Here is a 26,580-nt window from a genome sequence, read left to right as displayed (position 1 = left end):
CAAAATAATGACAGAAAGATCATCATAATATTGCCTATATAGTTCATTTACTTGATCAGAAATTTAATGTTCTATTTGGAATGTAAAATGAATTAAATCGAATTCAAGTTTTTTTTCTTGCTTGTATCAAGATTGATTTTAATTGATTGATAATCATTAATGGATTAAATCGGATAGCTAATAATCATAGTGAAAAAAAACATTCATATCAAGTGTATGTTGATGAGGATGATGATGATGATGATGATAACATCTTGAAAATGATATGGGCCGTTTAATGTTAATGTTGTCTGTTTGTTGAATATTGATGAATCAAATAATGATAATTATGATGATGATCAAAACCATCATGAAAGATTCATCTTTATCGATTATTTTTTTTTTGGTCGAATTTTAATTGATCATTCGATGAACAGTGTTTGAAACATTTGTTGTAGAAAAAAAAACGGCGCCATGTTTAATTACTTTTCACGCTTTATACAATATGCTAACATTCAACAACTACGAAAATGGGCATCTATTTGATTGAGAATTAAAACCGACGGCAAATAACGATGATGACGATGATGATGATGAGCTGAGGACCGGTAAGAAAAAAAAATTTTCACACTTGTTTACAAGGTAGGAGATTTTTTCTCCACATGTTTTCATTATTCAAGACTGTCAATTTTTATTTTTCTAATCTTTTGATAATCTTTTGCTTATCCTGCTGATTGATTAAACTCATCACAATATTTTTTTTTTTTTTGAATGATAAAATTTGATTTTGTCATCATCATTATTATTATTGCAAAGAAAAAAAAATAAATATCTGCAGATCATAATCGGTGTATGTTTGTTACTAAACTTCCATTTTAAGAAAAAAAATGAATCGTTGAAATCAGGATTAATCAATTTTCTTCAGTTTTTATCGAATAAAAATGGCCATCAATATTATTTGATGAATCCATGAATGTCCAATGTGATTAATTTCATGTGATGATATATTGATTCTAACCTTTTCAAATGTAATGAGAATGTATGCATGACATGACATTCAAACACATTTATTTATGCATTTTTGATCATTCATCTTTGTTGAATGGATATAGTTATCGTTTGAAAATAATCTTTTTTTTCTATCTTTCTTCAGCCATTTTTCTGATTGAAATTATTCTTTTTTTTCGAAATCCAAAAGTGATCAAAAGTGATCAAAAGATTAATTTGATCGTTGTGCAACATCAATGAATAAATAAATAAATGAATGAATGAATGAATACTAATCAAATTCAAACGGATGGAAATTTTAGAGTCAAATCCAGCAAAAAAAAAATTAATGATTTGTTTTTTTCTCATTTCTTTTTCATTTATGAACATATCATTATGAACTTATGTTAACACATTCATCATTGGATTTAATGAATTTTTTTTCAAATTTAAATAAATATAAATGAATAAATTATGATGAGACTAAGTTTATTCATTTGAAAAATTTTTTCCATTGATTTTTATGTTTGTTTATTGACTATGTATAGTGTAGATTAAAATGTATAATAATGATGATGATGAGATTCAGTGATATTTGGTTGTTTTTTGTTGTTTTCTTTCAGATAAACATATGATCCATTTTCAGTTTAATTTTAATTTTTTTTTCCAAAAATGATCAATAGAATAAATGAATGCTCCCACACACATATTGATGAAAATACATTGCAATCATTTGTTGCCATTAATCGATAACAGATATTTCGCATTTCAACATTGAAATGCATGCTGAGTGATTAAATCAAATTAAATTTAATTTGATTCATATTGAATTTGTTTCTGGAGAAATCTTTTTAAAACTTGAAATACATATGATGTTTTTTTTCTAATAAAAACCATGATGATATTCACACCGAGATATTTATGCCATGGTGATTATGGTATTTGTCCAAAAAAAAAAGATTGCCGATCACTGATGCTAATGATGATGATGATGATGATGGATAAGAAAGAAATATCCATGATATCAGTGTTGACATCGTAAAAACAAGAAAATATTTTTCAATTCAATACCCTATATAAAAATTTTTTAGTAAAAAAAAATTAAAATTTCATGTCTAGTTGTGCGTAAAGTAATTAATGTTTTGGCATTAATCATGCTTAGAAAATTTCTTGTTATCATCATCATCAAAAAAAGAAAATAATATAAAATTAAATGAGAAAAAAAATAAGGTAACAATCATCAGACTGATTGTCGTCACACACACACATCTGCAGACACACACTGATATTTGTTATTGATGATGTTGATTATGTTGTTTGATACTAAATAAAATCAAAATGTCAATGAAATATCTCTTTAACTGTAATGTGATAATAAATTTTTGGATTTTTATTTTCAAACACATGTAATAATATAATCGGTCGATTAAATCTTCAAAATCAATTGATGCAATCTGGGTTTTTTTTCGCCTTAAAGATTGATTGTATTATTATCATAACATGGATGCTTTTCTGAATTTATATGTCACCTGTCTCTTGTTGTCTCTTGTTGTTGTTGTTGTTGTTGTTGTTGTTGTTGTCGTTGTGAGTTGATTATATTGGCAATGTTTTTCTTCATTTCTTTTTCACTTCTTCTTCTCCAATCTGAAGATAAGTGAGAAAAAAAACTCCAAAAATGAAGCTTTTAGATTGTAATCACAATCTTTAAAAAAAAAAATATTATTTTCCACAACCACATCGAATTGATGATTTTCGTTCTGTTTGAAAAAAAATGGAAACATAAAAAATCCGTTCATCGTTTTAATTGGCATAATAAATTTTCGGACCCATTCTAATTCATTTCATCATTATTATTATCATCATCAATCGTTCATGTAATCATCAAAAAAAAAAAAAAAAAAAAAAAAAAAAAAAAAAGAAGGGAATGAAACCTGTTAAATATTTTGAATAATAATAAAAAAAAGAAGCCGAAAAAAATTCATACGATTTATTATTGTTAGTAATGCATAGCAGCATTAATTACGATATATATAATAATGATGACGATTATTATCTGTTCTTATCTGATCTGATATTTTTTCACAGTTTTTTTTTATTTTTATTTTACATCAATTAGGAAATATTTTTTTTTTTTTTTTTAAGATTCGCGAATCTAGCGGCACCTAGTGAAAAAATTGCTCAAAATGGAAAAATAAATCCATTTTTTGAATGCAGGCTTTACTGCCTCATTTTTTTTCACATTTTGATGTTGAAAGTTGAATCCAATTATTAAAAAAAAAATTGATTCAATAGCAAATTGATTGATTATTGATTTAATTATCAAATTTTTTTTACGTTTTTTCAAGAAATTATCTTCATTAAAAAATAAAAAAAAATTTAAAATTAAAATTACACGTGCGATTCTTGTTTGATTATATGGATCATTCGAAAAAAAAGACAACCATAATTATTTACCATTTTTTAAATCATATCGCTTGATTGATTCACAGATTTTTTTTCTTGTTTACTTGACAGCATAAGATAATAACTGTCGATTTTATATAAGATAATAAAATCAGACAACCTGTTTGCATTCAAGACATAAACAGGTTGATGATAAATCATTTTGATTTTTTTTATCATTTATAGCGAAAACTGACGTTAAAATTCGTGCTCCCCATCATAAAGAAACACCAATTATCGATCATTGGATCGATTGATTGATTGATTATTTGTGGGTGTTAGCAACATATCTTTTTTTTTGATTGGTGAACTAATAAAAGCGTGAATTTTTTTCCAATGAAATCTCATTTTTTTTCTTTTGTGTTTGAATTTTAATACTAGTAAATTGGTTGTTTTAAACACCCACACACACATATATAAATTATACCTGAAAAAAATGATTGCTTGTTTGTGTGTGTGTGTGTGTGTGTTTGTGTGAGTGTTTATTTCTTTCAATCATTTTAATTTAACGATTTAAAAGCTTAAAAGAATTGATTGTTTCATTCAGATTATTCAAACATTAACAACGGTTATTACTGAAATCTAATTGAATTCAACAGACAACAAAATCAACAAGTGTCATTAATCGTTTTCGATTAGTCGTATCGGAGAATGAGAAAACAAAAACAAAATGTTGTAAAATTAAAAAGAAAAACACAAAACACCACTCTATAGGTTGTATGAAAAAAAGAGGCAATTAATTGCTGACAGGTTGAACAGAGAAAAAATAATCAATAAAAATAAGTGTCAAACCTGATTATCCTGATCGTTCGATTGCGACAACAACAACAAAAAATCGAATCCAATCAAATGATTACGATAATGAATAATGATTATAATTAAAAAAAAACTCAATCAACAAAAATATCATTTGATGATTGTTGTAAAGATTTTATTATGAATGATCATTTTTTTTTGTCATGAATATGACATCGATTGATTGTGACAGGTAAGCAAAACATTAATTTGTTATCGGTTCATTTTTTTTCTTCAAAAAAAAGTAAAAAATAAAACTAGTTTTTTATTTTCAGTATAAATTAAGAAAATTAATTTTTCACTACATTCACATTAATCAAAAGATAAAGATTTCCAATTTTCAATATTTTTAAGACAGGATACAAACATCAGTAGCAAAAGTATGGCAACTTGAATTTATAATAATTCAATGCATAAAGATTGAAAGATAATTGGGCAAAAAAAAAACTCATTATGATGATGATGACACACATATCATGGATCATTTATCTAGATATAAATGAAATATATTATGTGACATATTTGGAATTGATTGACTCAACATATTTATTGAGTTATCATTTGAAAATTTGTTCTTTTTTTCAAGAAGATCCTTTGATGATGATGATGTTGTTACATAGATTACATAGATTATCATGATCAATGAAACGGTATGCAAGTATGGAAAATCGATCGAAATACGATTTTTTCAACAACAACAACAACAACAAAAAACACGTTCCAGACTTTTCTTTCTATAGAAAAAAAATTCGCTATGCCTGACAGCATAGTCGGGTCGTTTCAATTTTTTTTTTGTTTTTTTCCTCGTATATTTCATCATCAATAACTACTTATAAAATATTATTATATTGACATATGAGCCTGTTTGATTGCATTGAATAAATCGATTTTTGTTTTATTGATTCAAAAATGATTGATTTTTTTCGTTCTTATTTGTGAAGCTTATAATGTGAATGAATGACGGAAGAAATTAAACGATCAATCAATCCTTATTGATTTTGATTGTCATCAATTTCACAAAAAAAAACCGTAAACACACACACACACACGCACATAAAAATGTAAAAGACAAAAAAAACTTTACCATTGTCTTCTTCATTCTTTTTATTTTTATTTTAATCATTAAAGCAAAAAATATTCTTTCATTTCAGAATACAATGTATTTTCAATATAATTATTTTCGTTTAAAAAAAAAAAAATTACAATCATCACAAAAATTATTGTAAACGCACAACATAGAAAAAAAACAATTAAATGTCAAAGAAAAATTTCTGAATTTCCAACATTTGTAAACCAATGAACTAAAAATGGATATTGTAATTTTACATTCATTAAACTGTCTGATGATCGATTAACAAATTGTTTTTCCAATGCCAATCTAACCACATTATAAACATCGTCATCGATTTTTTCTTTTTGTCGACCATTTATGTAGAAATCAATTTTTATAGTTTGATATTCAAATTTAGGACTGGTTGATGGAGTATAGTAAATATCGTCATCATCATCATCATTGTCATCCGATTTTTCGATTGCATCTAGGAATTCATCTTCAGATTCGTCATTTTCATTGGATTTAATATTCAATTTCGATAATGATTCTATGATAAATAATTCATCATGTACTGATCGAAGATGATCGTTTAGTTTTTTAAGATCTTTTTCATTAAAAAAATCAACAAAACTACCAAGAAAAGGCCAATATTCACAATATTGCAGATCCAATTCTTTACTAAGCTCACAAAAAACACGTTCAAGTCCTCGTTCCTGATCTTGTAAACGAATACGTCGTTGTTCTGGTGTACATCGTTTCGGACTTTTAAATATTTCGTATATTTTTCGTGATCGTTCTGGTGTCATCGGACCTACAAAAGCTGAAATCTGTACATTTTTTTCGGGCGTATTTTTCAATGTAGATTCAAGCATTTTCTTCCCAACCTGACAAGCTTTGTTGATTGATTTGTCAAGATTTTCTACCGATTTTGACACAGTTATAAACACAGATGAATTGACAAGTTCTTGAACTTTTTCTCTCAATGAAGTTTCTTGGACAACTTGATAAGGCAATAGGTTTTGTTTGTTTAGCTTTTTGGTATCTAGTACTGGTATATAACCGACTAGAATGGTGATACATTCTAAATCACCAAATTTACAAGCCATATGTAATGGTGTATCGTAAAATTAATTTTATCCGGTGAATTAAGATACAAATCTAATAAGTGATCGCGTTTTTCAATTAACAATTCTTCACTAAAATTCGGATTCATTTTTTGCACAAAATCCACAGAGTTAATAGTATCGAGAATAAAATTCAAGATTTCTGGACTTTTGTTACGAATGGCCAAATGAACAGCATTATATCGAGCACCTTGAAAAATAATAGTTGGACTGTCAAAGTAATTTGAGATTAGATAACGAGGATTATTGTAAACGAATTGTTTAACCGCCTCCAATTGTTTATTTACAATGGCACGTTTAAAAACATTAAGTTCTCGAGCGTCGAGCGATGGAAATGGTGGAGTTTCTTCTGCGACAGTTTGTAAACCAGAAACCTTTTGTAAGGATGGACTATTTTGCAGTGAAATATGATTTGAAGAATCATTCGAAACAATATCACAGTTTTCTTCCAGAACAAATTTCAAGGCCTCATCATATTGAACAAAGGATTTAAATCGTGATCCTTTATAATGTTTGATCAATTTCAATATTTCATTCTTATCATTTGATATGAAATGTTCCGGATTAAATCCAGGCGATGGAATTGAATTTCGTGCCTGTTGTGGTATACAGGACGCATAGAAAATCATGTCGGCTCTATCCATTATGGTATCATCCGCTTTCGTAACATAACTAAAGGAATAAAAAACATTAAATTAATGAATTTAAATTTTAATTAAATCTCAGATATTTTACCAAAAGATGATTCGATTTGTTACTATGAGGGATGTAATGGAAATTTTAAAATTAAACGATCAAATGACAAATCAGTCTGATTGTTTATAAATCAAACGATCGAAAAAAAATCCTTCGCCTGTTCATAACAAACGTTCCATAATATCCAATTTTCATGCATTCATGGATCCACGCTTGAATTTGACCACATTCAGACATTTAAAATCTAGATCGTGATACAAGATGCGTTCCAAGATTTTGTCCACTTTATGGGGATTGGCAATCAATAATAAATTAACATCCGCATTTGGCCGTTGGAATAACATTAATATTGACGACAGGTGTATATCGAAAATATAATCAATGTTCAAAAGTGAAAATAATCAAAGATTCAAAGCAACAATGTAATTGTATGAAACAAAAGCCTAAGTTGAAGATTTTATATGGATCCACGACCGGTAGTAGTCGTCGTTTGTCGAAGAAATTACAACAATTATTGAAAAGTAATGATTCAGTCTCTCAAATATTCAAATCAATTGAATGTCTTTGTACTGATCAATATGATCCTGAAGATGAAATACTATCAGATGCATCGAATGGCAACTATTTAATCATATTAATGCCAACATATACAGGTGGTGAACCACCTGAAAATGCCCGTTGGTTTTATCAATGGATCAAAGATGCTGCAAATGATTTTCGTCTGTCGAAAAATGCTCTCAATCAATTGAGTTTTGCCGTACTCGGTATTGGGGATTCAGTTTATGGTGATGATTTTTGTCTCTGTTCTTTCAAATTGACCGCTGCATTGAAGAAATTAAGTTCAAAATGTTTATATAAAACTAGCTTATTAGATCGTTCGGCTTTCGAATCGATCGAGGATCAATTTCAATCATGGTACCAAAAAATTCTTCCAGTTTTGATTGAACAAGAAATCACTTGTTGTTCCGACAATACCTCTGATCAAACTAATTACTCTACACTTGTAAATTTTGATGATGATGATGACAACGAAGAATTTGATGAAGATTATGCAGAAGAAGATGTACCTAATAAAAATGACCAAATGGTCACCGATCTCGAAGATATTGTAACGACCTCTAAAAAGATAAAATCCGATTCTAATACGCAACCGATTCGAGACATGTTGACTACAGATCTAAGAAAAGAATTGAGTAAACAAGGCTATAAATTGATTGGTTCGCATTCGGGAGTGAAACTCTGTCGATGGACAAAGGCAATGCTTCGTGGACGAGGTGGTTGTTATAAATACACTTTCTATGGCATTGAAAGTCATCGTTGTATGGAGGCAACTCCCAGTTTAGCCTGTGCTAACAAATGTGTATTTTGCTGGCGCCATCACACGAATCCGGTCGGTACAGAATGGAAATGGAACATGGATCCTCCAAAAATGATTTTTGAAAATACTGTCAAAGCTCATCAAGCCATGATCAAACAGTATAATAGTGTCCCTGGAGTAATACCACAAAGAATTGAAGAAGCTATGCATGTTCGACATTGTGCACTTTCTTTAGTCGGTGAACCAATTATGTATCCAGAAATCAAAGAATTTATTCGTTTGCTTCATTCTCATGAAATTTCGACTTTTTTAGTTACTAATGCACAATTTCCGGATGAGATCAAACGATTGGATCCGGTTACCCAACTTTATGTATCTGTTGATGCATCATCAAAAGCTTCATTGAAAAAAATCGATAGACCACTATTTCGAGATTTTTGGGAACGTTTCCTTGAAAGTCTTCGGTCGCTCAGTTTCAAAGGACAACGTACCGTATATCGTTTGACTTTGGTTAAATCATGGAATTCAGATGAAATTGATGGCTACGCACAATTAATTATGATTGGCAATCCAGATTTCATTGAAATTAAAGGTGTAACCTATTGTGGCACAAGTATGAATGAAGCGAACTTAACGATGAAAAATGTTCCGTGGCATGAAGAGGTAGTTCGTTTCGGCCAAGATCTTTTGGACAAAGTCAATCGACTTATTAAACAACGAAAATTGAATCAATCTGGAATACGTGGGTATTCGGAAGATTTTGATTCCGAACTATATGGTTTAGCCTGTGAACATGAACATTCGAATTGTCTGCTTTTAGCTCGTCGAAAATTCTATATTGATGATCAATGGTGGACATGGATCGATTATCCGAAATTCAATGAATTGGTCCAAGAATATTATAAATCAAATGGCGAAAAAACATTCACATCAATCGATTATTTGGCACCAACACCTAAATGGGCTATGTATGGCTCTGTTGAACAAGGTTTCAATCCGAATGATACAAGATTTCGTAAAAAACGTAATCATACCTATGATGTTGTCAATACAGAATAAACAGTGATATATTTTTTGATTTAAAAAAAACTCAAGTTTTATTATTACTGAAATTCTAAGCGTCAATATATAAATTATTATGAAATGTATGAGTATTATCATTGTTATTATATGCTAATTTCTATATCGAAGCGGTGGTGATAAATCAAAAACATTACCAATAGAAGCCTTATTGTTTGATGGCGTTGTTCCCGATGATGATGCCGATGATCCATTACGGCGATAGGGAACTGGTCGTTTACGTGCACTTTATTGATTATTTAAGCAAAAAATAATATCGATTAGGTTAGATTTTTAAGAAAAATTTAAAAATTAAAAAAAAATTCAGGCAGCTACGGTAGGTGCAAAATGAAATTCAAAATAAAAACTGCAAAAAAAAGAATCGACAAAAAAAAAATATTACTTTAATCATTGATCATGAAATCAAAAGGGCAAAATTAAACTTAAATAAAATGAAATGTGTTGACAGAAAGTAAAGTAAATAGGTGAATCAAAATGAAAAAAAAATGAAATTTCATTCAAAAAAATAAACGAAGGTCCAAGTTTTTCCAAAAATCCGTATACGTATTAATGATACCTGGTTATTCTGCGTTTCTCAAGGAAACTCGGCGAACCTTTTCGTCTTGGTATAGATGGACTACGAGATCGTGAATATCTATAAATAAACAATTTTATTATTTGAATTTATTATCTTATAGATAGGTTACTTTTTCATTTTTTTATTTCGTCTACCGAGAGATGGGCTGTCACCAGAATTGTGAGCATAATCATCACTAGATGATGAATTGGATATTGATACTGATCGTGAACGTTGACGTTTTCGGTTGTTTTTATTTTGGTGACGATAATTCTTATCGTCTATTTCATCATCCGAATACGAAGATGATGATGACGGAGAACGACTCCTTGACAATTTAGAATGATGTGTTCGACGCGAATGAACTGGACTTCTACTTTTAGATCTCGATGAATATTTACTACGATGATAACGGGATGATGGAGATTTTTCACGTTCATCATTATGGCGATGGTGACCAACTCGATGATGGCTTGATGAAACGACCGATTTAATTCGACTGTTTGACGATCGGTGATGATCATGTTCGGGAGACATTTTTTTAACATTATCATTACGACGGCCATTCGATAGTGAAGGAGAGTCTCTTCTTGGCGATTGAGAATCCTTGCGATTTGTTTTACGATGAATACGATGATGATTATCATACGATCTTCGTTTATTTTCAAAAACAGCTGGTGACTTTGATCTTGACCTTTGTGATGGGGAATGTCGACGATTATTTCGATGATGGAATGTTGAATGTTTGAGACTTCCATGTCGATGTTTTGATGGTTGAGATTTTTTACGATGTGAATCATATGATGATTCATCTTCTGAACTATTGCTATCCGAATTACTACTATCGCTGCTACTTTTTTCTGATTCTGAATCGGATTCAGATGATGAGTCGGATTCGGATGAACTATTCGATTCTGAGCCACTTGATGATGAAGATGATGATGAACTATCCGATGAATCATCGTCATCGGAACTTGATTCTTTCTTAATTTTCTTTTTAGATGTTTTAATAGCATCGGTTTCATCATTTCTACTATTTTTATTTCCCTTTGATTCACTTTGCTGTCGAATAGTTTCCTGTATGAAATCTTTATTAGCTTTAAGCATTTCTTCTTTAGCAGCTTGTTGTTCTTTTGCTTTACGTATGATATCCATGGACGAGCCGGCCACAAAATCTTCGCTTATACCTAAAGCTGCTTTTAATTTGTCATTACGATTACGATTCAATTCGGCCAATTGATGGGTCTCTTTGACACTGTGTTGGTAAATATAAAAACGTAATTAAATATTTTTCATCAAAAAGAAAATTAATTTTTCAATAATTAAAATTATCAAGAAAAAAAAGGAAAAAAATCAAGCAATTATGATGAGTCGTTTGTCTACAGGAAAACTTGTTTCAACGAAACGGAAACAAAAATTACATACCTCAGACAACTTTTTATCTTAAAGGAAGAAGCATTTTTACAATTATAAAATGGATCGTTATTAGAATATTGTTTATCATTATGATTAATAGTATTATTAGTATTATTATTATTTAAATGTTTATTTGAAACACTCAATGATATGTTTTTATTATCATCATTATTATTCAATGGATAGCCATTGTTTTTGGATATTTTTCGTTGATTATTATTAGTTAAGTTATGATGAATATGTAACGGTTGTTGATAATGTTTTTGATGGCTTAAAATTGAAACGGCAGTAGCAGCAGCAGTTGCTGTTAGGATTGCTTCAAATCTTTTCATCTGATTACGTTTACGTCGTATTCGACGTTTTGCTGCTGAACTTAATGGTTTCGATTGATTTGATCGATCTAATTGTTTACTATTCTTATTATTTATAACACTATTGGAACTATTGTTATTATTATTATAAATACAATATGGAAATGGTATTATATGATTGGAAAATGCATTGAATAAAATCTGATGTGGACAACATATTGATTGCGATGAAGAATCATGATTACAAGAATATGATTGCTGAGATGATTTTGATGATTGTTGTTGTCGATCATCAATAGGATTTGTTTCCGATCCAAGAATCGGACGAATCATAGGTATTATTGAAACATTTCTATTATATTTTGCTTGAGGCTTATTTTCACCAGCAATAAGGGTGTTAGAATTTTCCATAGTTCTACATTCTATGGTTATGATATTGAAAAGAAGTTATTTGTATCTGTGGAAGACAAATCTTGGAAGACTTGGATTGTTGTTTTTGAAGAGGGTAAAGTCAAAAAACTTAGCCCATTTTGGAAGACTTTATTTTGGTAAGGCACTGAAGATATGTACGATCTGATCAGTTGGTTTTATAACAACATGATCACTATTTTTGCGAAATTCTTAAATAATCATAAAAAAGAAAGTTTTTTTTCGTTCAAAAAAATTTGCGTTTTATCTTTTTTTTTTAAATTGATGGTCAACAAGAAAAAATTGACAAATTAAATAAATCTTTTGTCGTAAATAAATCAAGTGTATTTGCGATAAGAATTCAGAATATTATTTTGAATCGTTGAATATCAAGAACAATTTAATAACAAAAACTAAACGATAGAAATCTATGGTCGGCCATTTTGAGCCTATGAGAGAATTTTTCTTGCACCCATCAACAAAACGAGCATCAATTTCATTTATACATACTAAATTAGCAGTATTATATAGAGATGCTAAAAATCATGGACCAATAAATGTTACCAGGGACTCTATAGTAGTCATATAACCGATTCTCTAACATGCTATATAGCTAGGCAAGAATCCAGAAGCAAAAATAAAATTTTTTTTGGTGTATAAAAGATATGATAATTTAAAAAATTCGAATTTTTGATAAAATTCTTGGTTCAGTACTGACAAAGATTTTAAAATAATAAAATTTGAATTCAAAATAAAATGAAATATTTACCCTTTACTATTAAGAATTTCTTCAATAAATTCCTGGCGATTTTCTAATGCCTTTAGCATTTTTTGCTGCAATTCTTGTCGATATTCATCTACACGTTTTTGTATTTCATCTTCGCTTAACCTAATTAGATTTTTTCAATAAAAGATACAAATAATGAAAACACATTTAACAAAACATCAACACACAATACGTTACCCTTTCTTTTCCAATTTTTCTTCCAATTCTAAACATTGAACTTCAATTTTACGTTTACGATGATGTTCGAGTATCTCTCGATTTGGTGCCTTTAAATATTCGGATTCAAATCGGCGAATTTCTTCTTCAGTTTTATAATCGATTTTTGGTTTAGACACATGAACAAAACTAAGATTACGTTGAACATAACCGTTGGTGCCGCTCCCACGAGCGGTTTGTAAACCGATTCCGTTGTACATTCTTTGATTTAAATTGATGAATGAATGTCAACGAATTATTCGATATTATAAAAATCAATTTTCGAAAATGATGCAATAATTATGATGAAAATTTAATTTTTCCAAACACAACAAACCACACAACGGCATGCACTTAAACAATGAGCAAATTAAACGAGCTTTTGTATGCATGAAATACATGATGAAGTTCTTTTTACTGGCAAAAGATGGCAACACTTTCATAAATTAAAATCAAATGAGTTTAAATAATCAAATGCTTGAAACTGTTTTTCAATGGAGAATTTTTTTTCCATCTAAAGATATTGTTCATCAGTTCTTTATCTAGAATAAATTGAAAAATAAAATATTAAGATGAAAAAAGATGGTCTGACAATAAAATGAATCAGAAATCGATCGAATTACTGGACAAATTCAGCAAATGAAAATGCTTGTCGCAATCTGCTTATCGAACAACAAAATTTTATATAAAAAATCATGAAAAAAATGAAAAGAGAAGAGTGGACATTTTTTTTCTCTGATTGAAAAAATCAAAATTTCTAACTAATAAGTAATCAATAATAGATGATAATAGAAATCTTCAGAAAAAATCAAAATCTTGATCCGCTACAGAGCTATAATGACGAATATATTGCTATATCGAATCAGTTTCTTTCTTTTTTTTTTTTTGCTTTGGTTATAAAATAATATTAGTCTTTTGGGACACGCGTCAAACAGTCTTTTTTGGCTCAATAAAAAGGCGTTGCTAAACAAACAATATTCTCGCTCACACATATTGAGCGGGGGAAAGTTATTCCGGTCCAAAATGTCAGCAATTATTTCAGTGTTTTAGGTTTTGTTTTCTCAATCGACAATTTGGTAATTCATTTGGATCATCATTGATTCAATTCATTCACTGATTCAATATATTGCAATCAAAATCTATGTGGTTATTGCGAATTCGATATGGTGATGAACAAATCCGAACAGGTTTTCGTCTTCATTTAAATATTTCGTTGTAATTATTTTGTTTCATTTTTGTTGCAGACACAAACGATGAATGAGATGAACGATAAAAAGACTGAGAATGATGATAATGAAGAGATTAAAACTGGATATTTCGGCATTAGATCATATCTACATCATTTCTATGAAAATGTTCGAAATCCAAATGAATATGATGAACATGTAACCGAATTGTAAGATTGTTTAGAAATTTTGTTGACTTTTCATATCAGATAGAATTAATGATTTTTGATTCATATTCAGCACAAACAAACAGAATAGACGTTCAAAGTTATGGGTCACTTTATTCATTTCTGGTAAGTTGATGATTTGTGAAATGTTGATTTTCATTGAATATTTATAAATTTTATAAAGGAACAATTTTAATGTTACTTGGCGTAACAATGATTCTCATTGGTTTTACCATGAATCGTATGCAAATTGATATTGGCTATCAAGAAGAGATGCGTATTATTGATAAATCTGCATATGAATTCAATAAACATTTAGATCAGATCAAAATAATCGGTCTAATCTGTTTCGCTGTAGGTGGATTATTTGTAGCTTCTTCATTATTGTTGCCTAGTTTGTTACCAAACAAATCGAATGGCACAAATGATGATGTGGATGAATCTACTCATCTTAAATTTAATATCGATCCCAATGATGATGATGAACAACGAACACAGGTGAAAAATCTGATACCAGTCACTGAGGAACTTAAAAGTGTCCAACCTAAACAAACAACTACGCCAGCTATTATAACCAATTCTGGTCTTAAACAGATTGTCTTTGATTAAATGAATATCATGATTTTTTGTTAACACAATAATAATCAGTTGTTATACAGATGAATAAAAAAATTTCGAATTTGTTTTTGTTTAAACATGCAATTCATAGTTGGAGTGCTGGAAATGCAGCTTCGAATGGATTGATGATATCGAGAAAAAAATAAAGGGTGCCGGCCATACCTTCGAACAATGAATATGGTGTATCCGGTGTACGACAACCATGTTGGCCATAACTGCAACACCATTCAGTGAATTTGATTGCTCTGTACAGATGTCTTTGATCATTAGTTAATGTGTATAAACATAGAAAAGCATAAGCATTTCCGGCCGTTCCATGACATAATCCATAACCTTTTCGTAATAATCCTCTGCGCCAGATATTATCGCCTGCTTTCAATGCAGCTTGTAAATATTTTTCATCCTTAAAAATTGATTGTGCAGTGGCCAATAGATAGATTAATCCAGGAGAACCATGACACCAATGTACTAATTTATCTTCATTCTCAGCCAAACAAGCGGGAAAATTTCCACTTTGAAATTGTGTATCTACAATCATATTCAATGTTGGCCGTATCAAAGTTTGAAGTTCTTGCGAACAAATGTGTTGAATAGATTTAAGAAGTAGATAAAGTATACCAGCATAACCATGAGCAGCACCAACATAATGTTCATCATACCAAACATAAGTTAATGGCCATTTGCTATGTAAATTTTTGGTAGTTTTTTTACCAGATTCCAAAATAGCACAAATAACCTGACGAATCATATCATCAGTAATCAGCAAATGCAGATTTGGTATTTTTGATCGAAGCAATAGTAATGTGTAAAGATAACCAGCTCTTCCATAGAGGATTTCATCTGGCAGATTTGATTCTATGCAACATACATTTGAATGAATAGATAGAATACTGTTCAATAATTGGCCATAATCTTTGTTTTGGTAATAATAAATCAAAGTAGCTGTTGCTAGTAGGCCAATTTCACCGCACAAATAGGTTGGAACTTGAATACGGCGGAAATTTTTTAAACCAATTTCGATCAATTCATTTGCTTTGTGTAGATAGGATTCAGGATTTGGAAAAATTTTTGATTCAAAAATTTTGAGATAAAGAATAGCCGCTCCAGTCATACCAGTGTAAACACTTGAATCGTTTGTCTGCAAGAAAGAATTTAAATGCTGTTGCCAATGATCAAATAATCGAGTAAAATTAGATTTAACATAGATTTTTAGCTCATTCTTTAATGATCCATCATCATCGATAAATGAAGTCGTACCATCATAATCGGGAAATGTATTTTTGAAAAAACGATTTGTATGCATGGTTTTACGAGAATGCAATGTTGGAATACGAATACGAAATTGCCGTAACACAAGCTAGAACATGTAAACACAACAGTGGAAAAATTGATGAATCAGCTGATCGAAGTTAAACAACACAACTATTTCATTCGAATTATAATTTTCGTTATTATTAATTTTTTTCTCAAAATTTAATTTGAAATGCTGGAAATCTGGCCTGTTTCGGATGAATTATATCGGCTAGAAAATAAATTGTTCCAGCTAAACCTTCAAACAATGAATATGGCCTATCAGCGATTCTAATTCGATGTTGATGAGGCTCAAAACACCATTCGGCAAATTTAACAGCTCGATAAAGATATTTTTGATCGTTGGTCAATTGAAACAGACGAATAAATGCATAGCCATTGCCAGCCGTACCATGACATAATCCACAGCCTTTTTTGAGCAGACCACGATGCCAAATATCATCAGCCGCTTTTATGGCTGCATTTAAATATATTTCCTTTTCAAATACTTGATATGCTAATGATAGCAAATGAATGACACCGGGTGATCCATGACACCAATGTACCAATCGATCTTCGGTATTATTCAGTGAAGATCGATAATTTCCAGTATCGGGGAATTGTAGCCCAAGAACAAAGTCGATTGTAGGCTTGATCAATGTATTCAATTCTTTTTCATCATCGAGATAATTTCGAGCTTCAAGTAGAATGTAAAGAATGCCAGCATATCCATGTGCAGCGCCGACATATGCTTTTTCATGCCAATAATAAATCAGAGGAATCGATGAATTCTTTTCTCTTTGCGATGTTAATTGACCAGATTTAAGAATTTTTTCACTAATGATCTAATTAGATTATCATCGAGTATTTGCACGGAATCTTCAATTTTTTCTCGTATCATCAATAAGGAATATAGGAAACCCGAACGTCCAAAAAGAATTTCATCGGGCAATTCAGTCGAATCAGAGAGGATTTTCGGAGCTAAATTACGAATAATTCTCAAATATTTACTGTAATCTTTTCCGCGCGCGTGATTGATGAGTACTTTGCACGCTAACACACCAGTTTGTCCACAGAGAAACGAATATCGTTCTTTTCCACCACCAATGTTTTCCAGGCTTCGTTTGATCAATGAATTGGCTTTTAGTAAGATATCTTGTCGTTCATTTTCAAATGCATTCAATTCGTATAATTTTAGATATAATAAAACGATTCCAGTTGATCCAGTATAAATGGTGAAATCTTTCGAAGATGATAACGTTAAATTGGATTCCAATTCCTGTAGAAATACACGAATATGACGGAGAAAATCAGTACACAATGATGTAATGAGCGACTCGGATCCATCAATTAGTAAAGTTTCATTATCATCATTATAATCAAGATAATGATTAGGAAAATAACGTTCACCCATTTTTATTGTAGTTTTCAACTCAAATGATGACCAAACGATTGTCGAATAATTAAATTATTAATGTACATGACATGTATAAACTGGGCAAAAATTAAAAATTTATCTTTTTTAATCAAATTTTTTTCGTATATAACAATAATTTGAAAGCAAATCAAACTAATAATAATAATAATACTGAATTGTTAGAATGGGAATTTATAATTGATGACAATGATTAAGAACAAATCATTTGTATCAGGTTTTGTCCGTTAATTTTATTGTGCTTTGAACAATATCCGGTGTATTAAAATTTTGGCTAGGACTTGATGTCAAATGATCAATAACAGTGTCCGTATCGAATTTCATTTGCTAAAAATAGAAATAAAAAAATTTTGATTAAACGATTAATAATTTAGGATAATAAAATTCATCACCTGATCAATGGATTTTAGTTCGGTCGTCATAGCATTATCGTTGTGATTGAAATAGTGATTCGTTTGAAGATAGGAATCGTAATTTGTTCGCACAATATTGTATGATGACGTTGATGTTCGTTGTTGTTGATGATGATTAAATTTTCGACGTTCAGATTCTCGTTTAACTTCGCGAACAGTTTTCACTTCATTTGATTTAGTAGACGGTTGTTGTATGATCACTGGTTGATGATGATAATTATAAATCTGTTTGAGCTGTTGATCAACAATACTATCACCGCCATAAGTCATTGTCATTACTTTATTTGGATCGAATTCACACATTGTCTGAATGTTTGACGGAAAATTATTATTGATCTCATTCAGATTGGTTGATATTCGTGAAGTTGATGATAAATTCGTATGATGTTTGTCCAGATTGATGTTTAGTGTGAAAAATTCATCGTTTAAATTATTATTATTTGTCCGATCAAAATTATCATCATCTTCGTTATCATTGTCTCCATCATTATCATCCTCGACATGACGATGATCAATTTGCAGGCTATTTTGATTGCTTAAAAATGCTTGCGATTTTTTAATGTTCTCATATAATGGATAGAGGCTGGTTTCCGCAGCATTATTCACAGCCATTTTCAATTCTTCATTGGTGAATTTATGGTAATCTGAATAAACGTTATCATCATTGAATCGATCTGCCATGAATTTTGTTTCAGAATTTTTCAGATTTTCAATTGCATTATTTAATTCTTTACGACGATTATGTAAATCATCGATTACTTTGTTAATATGGACCAATTCAGCTTCAAGTTTTGATGATCTGGTTATTTCCATCGCCTCTTGTTCATTTTCCAACACTTGCTTCAATTTGTTTCGCGCCAACAGCATTTCTTGTTCCATTCGTGCATTTTCCACCGCTTTTTCCTCCAATTTTCTCGTCGAATGTGTCAACATTCCTCGAACACGATCCAATTCGCCCTCTAAAACTTTTTGTTGTCTTTTTAATATTTCAATATTTTCGTTAGGTGTTTCAGCTGTTCGAATCGAGTCAGAATCACTCGAAACACTATCGCGATCTTTTTTCACTAAATTGAATTGATCATCATCAACGGTAACCCGATCCAAGATTGATGTAGAAGCTGCTTTCTTTTTGTTCAATTCATTAAGCTTAGTTTTCGATTTAATCTTAATCATATGATCAATAGTCTGAATGATCGGTATTTGTAATCGATATTCTCGATTAACCTCTTTCCATTTTCGGCTAAGTTCATTGAATCGTAATTGATAATCATCTTTTCGATATGGCTCAATTTCCATCATTTTTTCTTCGCTATCCATTTGTAATCGTAATTTTTCACATGTTTTTGCCAATTGTGATTGTTTTCGACGTAATTGAATCAACATTAGAATCAATTCTTCATGCCTTCTGCCAACATATTCGGCTGCTGAAACACTAAATCTTCGTGATGATTTAAGAAAATATTTCCGTGATGCTCGATCAAATGTATTGCTTTTACCCTTTTCATCAGTGAATTGTATTTCAGAATCCGAAGCATTGTTTAGATTTTCTCTTGATTTACGTTTTCTTCGTTTCTTTTTCGATGTTTCGATAGGAACTTGGTGTAATGAATCTGTAAATAGAAATATAAATGATTAAAAACTATGTTGTCATTTTGTTCAATTTTTCGAATCAAAAGATTGTTAAGGGGTTGGGAATTACCTAGGCTATCGGCGTTATTTAAATTCTTATTTTTCAGTGTTTTTCGGGTCTGTTTTTTATTGTTAGTAGAATTTTGTCTATGAGCAGAAGCTTGACTGGGTGCTTGCTTTATTGGGCTTTTTGTTTCGGTACAATTCTCATAAATGGGTTGCATATTTGCTGATTGCTGTTCTGGTTGTTGTTGTTGTTCGTGATTATTCTCATTAACATTTTCAGAAAAAATAATTGTCTGGTCAATCCTATTAGTTGGATGGTTGTTGTCATCTTTAATTTGTTGTGGTGAAGTTGTCGAGAAATTCTTGAGGTCCACTTTATTGTTTTTAGGTAATGATGAATAATGTCTTTTCTCAGCATCCGAATCTTTTTTCTCATCACCATCATTCAAATTGTTCAACGTATTCAAAGTTTTTGTTCTGTTTGACAATTTTTTATCTAATGTTAATGATGTTGTGCCCAGAAAACGTGTATTATTCAAAGCAGTACAACGAGACAATAATGGTGGCGGTTCGGCAAAATCGCCAAGTTTTTTCTGTAATGCAATTTTTTGTTCTTCGTTTAGGAGATCAGAATAATAATAAGGTGCAGTGGGGGTAGAATTTTGACTATTATTTTGATTGTTGTTGCTTTTGTTTATATCAGCATACAATTGTTTATGGACACTATCATTATCATCTAATGTTGTCGATGGACAATGGTTTGATGATTTAGGTTTTCTATATGTTCGAACATTTAGACCAAGTTTAAATTTAATTTCCAATTCTTCATTCGATTGATTTTGGACATCAAAATTACCGGGCTTCGTTTTTTCTGAGTTTATTCGTTTCAAAAGTCCATTATCATTACTATTTACATTTTGAATAGGCATTGGTAAGCCAATTTCATTCCAATCATCCTTTGGATTTGGTTGCTTTGATGATAATTTAGCCATATCATTTCTTGTTGAATTTAATGTTCGTGAACAACTCAATTGCCGTTGGAAAAATAATTTCGATGCTTTTTGATACTCTTCTTTACTCAATTCAAATGGGTCATCATTATTATCATTGTCCATTATAGCATTACGATGGGAATTTGATGTTTTAGCCTCTATAATAACAGTTAAATCTTTTTTATTTTTTTTTAAATACTTTTAAATGGGATAATAATGGTTAAACACGTTAAACTTTTGAATAGGCATGGGATTTGTGTTATTTTTAGGACATTAAATAAAGACAAAGTGAATGAATAATCCAGTGAAGGGAGAAAGATTGATGGATACAACAATCAAGTTGTTTAAAGGTAGTAAACAAATAAAATCTGTCAAAACACTTACTTTCATCGTCTGACGTATAGGTAGTAATGTTTTTTTCTCGTTTGATCGATGTAGATTGGGTTTTTGGCAAGCCAACTAAATCGTCGATATTTTGAGTATGTTCAGTATTTTGTTGTTGAAAACGGAAAACATATTCTTGTGGTAATGGTGGACGATTTGGTATGGTCGTCGTATCAGTAACAATATGTGCATTATTTAATTTATCAACGATATTAGTTTTTTTCAATGAAACCGGAATGATTGAATTATCAGCATTATCATTATGGGAGGTTTGATAAAAATTTTTGGCCATATATGGATCAAATTTAGATTGATAATTTTCATTATATGAAACATACGACCCTTTACCATTGTGATGGTAGTTATCATATTTTTCGATACTTGATTTAGGCCTTATAGGCATTATTCGGGAATCTTGATTCACAATATCATTATTAAATGAATCACCGGATTTATTATTATTGTTGGATGCAAACAATGTTTCACATTCTTCATCATCCAATTCATAATCTTGATTACGCTCAAGGAAATCGGCTGAATGTGGTCTGGGAGGTAAACGTTGTAGTTGTTCAAGTTGTAATCGTTGCTGATGTGAATGTTCAACATTCTGATTAAAACAATCATGATCAAATTGATTGGCATGCGATTGTTGTTGCTGTGGAACATAATTAAAATCGGACGAAATGTCAGTATGATATGGCATGAAATTCTGTTCATTAGCAATAATGAAATAATTTTGGTTAATGAAATTTGGATCCATTTGGCCGTGATATATTTTATATGTTTGATGTTGATGATGGTGGTGATGATCTTGTAGATCATATGGCAACATCAAATCATAATAATGCCGTTGAGGTTTCGGTGGTGCATTTATGTATTCTCCATTGTTCAATTGTGAATGAATATGGTGATGATGCGGATGATTGGGATAATAGATTGGCAATCTCATGGATCCATTATATGCCATTTGTTGATACATTGCAGCAGTTGGAAGAAAATTTTGCCCATCATAATTATTGATAGGATAAATTGGTTGTTGTTGTAATTGTTGAACAACATTCGAATCTTCGAGACGTTTCGTTTGATGATAGGCAATAAAACCGGATTCATCATCTTGAACGGATGATGTAGATAATGGGCCTAATCGACGATCCGATATCGATTCTTTTCGTTCATCATTATTATTATGATCGTGAGGATCATTTGTATTGATCTGATTATTACTAGGATCATGGTTTGTCAGATTATTGTTATTTTGTTGATGTTGTACATTGTTAGTTTGGGCAGAAAAGATAGCGCTTAACTGCATAATTGAAGCCATTGAAAGGGCATTCATCCATTGTTGTTGAATTTCTTTTGAATCGGCCGAAAAGTAATAGGTTTTCATATTGTTATGTTCAGCTTTGAATGCGAATTTCCTTGATATGCCATCACTGCTAAAACATGGACTAATTTTATAGCTTGGCAATAGAAGTGAACCAAGCATCTTTTCCTCTGCCATATCTATTGAAAATGTAAATTGAATTAGTGAAAAAATTTTGTTCCAAGGCAAATCCGATTTACCTTTATAATAGAAGAGACAATAATCGGCTAGGACACACCATCTTCGTTTCCATTGTTTGATTGCGGCTCCTTCGAGCCGATAAAGCCAACCACGAAGTGACACATTAAATTCATCCGAACGATTTACGTTTGGTGATCGTAAATATTGATTACTTTGTCGAACCTGATTTTTGATCCCCACACGTAGACCATCCATTATGGAATACTTGATCGATGCTCGATTCCAATCACCGTTAGAATTCAAAAGATTGATGTTTGAAATATCCGAATGATTCGTATATCGAGTGAAAGGTTGGCGATAAGCTATATCTCCATAATAATAAGGCGCCGAATTCACAGGTCTTGCAGATGCATGATTCAGTATTAGATCTTGTCGATTTTGAGCGAATTGCCGTTGCAACGTTGTTTCATTCGGATCGTTTTCACGATTATTATCGTGATTATTGATGAATTTGTTGAGCAAATTTGAGCAAAAATAGTCACTTGATTCAAAACGACTATAGAATAGTGATAGATTCATCATTAATAAATCGATTCAAATATTAAAAAGAGAATTATTTTAAAAAATGCAATTCACTATGTCCTCTACTGATGTGTAAAATGTCCCCATTTTTCATACCTTGGATGGCAGCAAATCAAACTGCTCAAATGATTCAAGCTAAAATGAGCCATATTCGGCGGTCAGTTTTTCAATTGAAAACAAATCTTATTAAAAACCTTATCACTTTGTCATGGTCATTGAATTTTCTGATTTAAACATTGATATATCACAACCTCAAACACATTGGTTGAGACAAACTAATGTCAAGAATCGAATAATAAGATCCTGGTTACTGTTATTATTATTTACTACTCTCTTTTATTGGATGTATTTGTTCCTAGATATATTTTACGTGTTTATACAGCCAACAAGCCAAGACAAGTTGAGATGCCCAGCAATCAAAATCAAAACATCCATATAGTTGGATAGCCATGGATCACACATGTGCTGTGTTTGTTTTGTGTGTGTGTGTGTTATCGATCGGTCGTTGTTCCTGAAACACCGAAACATAGGGGTAATATGTGTGTGTATGTTTATGGGTGTGGGTGTTATATGTAGAACCTATGAATGAATATGACAATTTCTCAATCTGTATCAGCATATATAATATATAGCTTATTGCACAGGATGATAGCAGATGATCGACTAATTACTTTAAACTGATTTTTACAATTTTTTTTTAATAATGATAAAAGGGTTGACAATCTTCCTAATGCCTTATGTGTTTATGATGTGATAAAGGAATGTAACGAGTTAATTAATTAATTGATTGAATGCGTTCTAATTATAACGATACATTTAAATGATTTATCTGCATAGTATTAACATCATTAACCATCATTCATTATTATATTTGAAAATATTTTTCAACTGTTACATATATGTATAATAAACATAGGTTCAAACAAAAACAATACATACCTTGAGATGAATAATATTCAATGAGTGATAACTGATATGCACAATGAATTGAAATGATCAAACCAAATAAATGGCAAATGATGAATGGAGATGAATTTTTTTTTCACACAAAGATAAATATACCATAAGCCTATTGAATGAAATATAAAAATATGGAATTTATTTTTTTGATCATTGTTGATCAACAACAACAACAACCTACATTACCAACACACACATACACAGAAACCAAACGAAAAAGACACGGTAGACGTTCAAAGTTCAACTGTAGGTGTAAGAAGTATATACCATGTTCTATCTTTTCTCTGTTTCTCGTTGTGTTCGATGATCATCGAACCGAATTCACTTGTTGTTTTTTCTTCTCAATGATCATTCGCAATATAAAGAAAATAAATTCTGTCAGTGAATGACTTTGGGCACATATACCTTCGAATAATGGTGATGGTGGTGGTAGCGGTGGTCTTCATTCAAGACATACTTGTTTTTTTTATCTCAACAAGTGTTCCTTGTTCTTCTGTTCTTGTTCTTCAATTGGCCATTACGAGGTTCATTGGTTGATGCAAGATTGGTTTGTCGGTCGGTTGATTATATTTGTTCGGAATGTGTGTGTGTGTGTGTGTTGTGCACCATTGTTCGGTAATGATGAAAAAAATATTTTCTTTCTTTCTTTATATCGAATTTTAGAACCAAAATCAAATGTGCGCACATATCAAACAACAAACAAATGCGGTCAAAGAAATAAATAAAAGGACCTGTCGCTGAATGATGATGATGATGATGAAAAATGCTAAACGAGACTAAATAAATAAATGAAGATAATAAGATGCAATGATCAATGCAATAGTACGTTCATCGAACGTAAAGCTTGAACAGGAAAAAAAAACTTGTTTGAACCATACCTAATAATAGGTATTGATGATGATCGAAATGAGAGAGAAATCTAAGCATCGTTTGCAAATGATAAACATGATCAAAAATTCGATTGTTATCCACGTTCGTTCTACATATGGAAATGTGAGAAAATTGTTTTGTTGTTTTGTCAATTGTATGTTATAATTTTATCAATTGAAAATCTAAGAACCTGGATGCAATGCACTAGATAGTGATAAAAATTGATCACATGATTAGCATTTAGAATTGATTGATGATTGAAAAGTTGATTTTTTTTTGCACGAAAGTGGAAAACCTGAATTTTTTTTGTATATACAGTGGCATCTATCATCATGAAATGAAACTTATGATTTTTTAAAAAAACAATTCATATAGATTTTTAAGGTTTTGAATCTAGTTTGGATCAGATCCTATCATCATTGAATCTTTGGAACGATGATGATGATGAATAAAACAATTTTCTGCTCAAATAAATTTATTTGTTATCTCATTCATAGCAACGCGTCACTATGGCTTAATCCTTCTCCATTTTCATCTATTCCATGTTGATTAAATTAGTTTTCTTTAGTTGAAAATTGATGGATTTTCTTATCTCTTCCTGTGGATCTTTGTAAAAAGAATTTTGTCATTCATTCAAAATATCACAAGTATCTCTATCTGTTTTTGTTGGGCCCATGGATCAAGTCATGCGTTTCATACATTTACCGACCGTATGACTGAAATCGTCAACTGACTCACACACACACACACACAAACAGAGTGTATTCATTGACGCGACAATTCAATTCAATTGTGATCTTCGGTCTCGGTCAGTGAGCCGTTACTATCAATGAATAACCAGGAATTTTCATCATACACTAAACACACACACACACTCGAATCATTTTCATTTCTCATAATTGATTTGATTTTTACTTTGAACGTTTTCTATTCATCATATAAATGAGCACTTGGCTTTCTTTTTTTTTTGATTGTGACAAATTCTGAGCGTTAATAATAATAATAATAATGAAATCGGAAAATATCCGATTTTGAAACGTAACAAATTCATTTTGTTTGCGGTAAATTTTTGCGTATGTTTGTCTGTATATGGTTCGATTGTGATAAACGATTGACAATCGAGTTATGAAATGAATATGTTCTATCACACACACACACACACACACAAATATTTCCATTCAATTTGGATGACAATTCAAGTTGGCAGATTATTGGAGTATACAATATGGACAATATAGAATTACAAATTACATTCAAAAAAAAAAAATCAACCAAATAGCAAAAATTAGTTTATCCTGAATGAAATAGGAATTGATTGTTTGACACTTGAATGTTTTGTTCTCTCAATTAAAATGT

At 30.6% G+C, this 26,580-nt stretch overlaps 7 protein-coding genes across 14 annotated transcripts; 2 read left to right on the top strand and 5 right to left on the bottom strand.

The window, feature by feature from the left end:
- Window positions 1-5,297: 5,297 nt before the first annotated feature.
- Window positions 5,298-7,249, bottom strand: Ankle2 (ankyrin repeat and LEM domain-containing protein 2). The gene is given in 3 exon segments (XM_047064653.2): window positions 5,298-6,378; window positions 6,381-7,053; window positions 7,117-7,249. Coding segments are annotated over 2 exon segments (1,563 nt in total). The 5' UTR covers window positions 7,026-7,053; window positions 7,117-7,249; the 3' UTR covers window positions 5,298-5,460.
- Window positions 7,250-7,259: 10 nt separating this feature from the next.
- Window positions 7,260-13,511, bottom strand: LOC124500554 (uncharacterized). 3 transcript variants are annotated; one of them, XM_047064642.2, is made up of 5 exons: window positions 13,131-13,511; window positions 12,936-13,055; window positions 10,162-11,286; window positions 10,032-10,109; window positions 7,260-9,701 (listed from the first exon to the last, which is right to left on the bottom strand). In XM_047064642.2, the coding sequence occupies exons 1-5, from the start codon at window positions 13,367-13,369 to the stop codon at window positions 9,569-9,571; spliced, it is 1,695 nt and encodes a 564-aa protein (XP_046920598.2). In that variant the 5' UTR covers window positions 13,370-13,511; the 3' UTR covers window positions 7,260-9,568. The 3 variants fall into 3 exon arrangements, with proteins under 3 accessions (XP_046920598.2, XP_075592162.1, XP_075592163.1); XM_075736047.1 differs by lacking the exons at window positions 12,936-13,055; window positions 13,131-13,511 and adding an exon at window positions 11,457-12,885; XM_075736048.1 differs by lacking the exon at window positions 7,260-9,701 and having other exon boundaries at window positions 9,837-10,109.
- Window positions 7,508-9,484, top strand: LOC124500543 (S-adenosyl-L-methionine-dependent tRNA 4-demethylwyosine synthase TYW1). Its single transcript, XM_047064631.2, has one exon. It carries the CDS (start codon window positions 7,508-7,510, stop codon window positions 9,452-9,454), a length of 1,947 nt encoding a protein of 648 aa, XP_046920587.2. The 3' UTR covers window positions 9,455-9,484.
- A 509-nt stretch (window positions 13,512-14,020) lies between the features above and the next one.
- Window positions 14,021-15,236, top strand: LOC124497779 (neurensin-1). 2 transcript variants are annotated; one of them, XM_047061467.2, is made up of 4 exons: window positions 14,021-14,314; window positions 14,393-14,544; window positions 14,615-14,667; window positions 14,726-15,236. In XM_047061467.2, the coding sequence occupies exons 1-4, from the start codon at window positions 14,312-14,314 to the stop codon at window positions 15,148-15,150; spliced, it is 633 nt and encodes a 210-aa protein (XP_046917423.2). In that variant the 5' UTR covers window positions 14,021-14,311; the 3' UTR covers window positions 15,151-15,236. The 2 variants fall into 2 exon arrangements, with proteins under 2 accessions (XP_046917423.2, XP_046917416.2); XM_047061460.2 differs by having other exon boundaries at window positions 14,021-14,335.
- LOC124497812 (glutathione S-transferase LANCL1) lies at window positions 14,632-16,462 on the bottom strand. Its single transcript, XM_047061525.2, has one exon. The coding sequence runs from the start codon at window positions 16,460-16,462 to the stop codon at window positions 15,245-15,247; it is 1,218 nt and encodes a 405-aa protein (XP_046917481.2). The 3' UTR covers window positions 14,632-15,244.
- A 129-nt stretch (window positions 16,463-16,591) lies between these two features.
- On the bottom strand, window positions 16,592-17,932 carry LOC124497705 (lanC-like protein 2). The gene is given in 2 exon segments (XM_047061384.2): window positions 16,592-17,291; window positions 17,294-17,932. Coding segments are annotated over 2 exon segments (1,236 nt in total). The 5' UTR covers window positions 17,864-17,932; the 3' UTR covers window positions 16,592-16,625.
- A 22-nt stretch (window positions 17,933-17,954) lies between these two features.
- kmr (pleckstrin homology domain-containing family A member kramer) lies at window positions 17,955-25,912 on the bottom strand. Of its 5 annotated transcripts, none has more exons than XM_075736044.1 (8): window positions 25,233-25,912; window positions 24,536-25,130; window positions 24,334-24,463; window positions 22,872-23,368; window positions 21,309-22,811; window positions 19,997-21,100; window positions 18,277-19,907; window positions 17,955-18,211 (listed from the first exon to the last, which is right to left on the bottom strand). In XM_075736044.1, the coding sequence occupies exons 4-8, from the start codon at window positions 23,065-23,067 to the stop codon at window positions 18,098-18,100; spliced, it is 4,548 nt and encodes a 1,515-aa protein (XP_075592159.1). In that variant the 5' UTR covers window positions 23,068-23,368; window positions 24,334-24,463; window positions 24,536-25,130; window positions 25,233-25,912; the 3' UTR covers window positions 17,955-18,097. The 5 variants fall into 5 exon arrangements, with proteins under 5 accessions (XP_075592159.1, XP_075592160.1, XP_075592158.1 ...); XM_075736045.1 differs by having other exon boundaries at window positions 19,997-21,082; XM_075736043.1 differs by lacking the exons at window positions 24,334-24,463; window positions 24,536-25,130; window positions 25,233-25,912 and adding an exon at window positions 23,491-23,748.
- Window positions 25,913-26,580: the final 668 nt, after the last annotated feature.

Source organism: Dermatophagoides farinae, chromosome 2 (genome assembly GCF_024713945.1).
Source record: "Dermatophagoides farinae isolate YC_2012a chromosome 2, ASM2471394v1, whole genome shotgun sequence".
Classification (NCBI taxonomy): domain Eukaryota; kingdom Metazoa; phylum Arthropoda; class Arachnida; order Sarcoptiformes; family Pyroglyphidae; genus Dermatophagoides; species Dermatophagoides farinae.
This window is presented reverse-complemented; position numbering and strand designations above follow the sequence as displayed.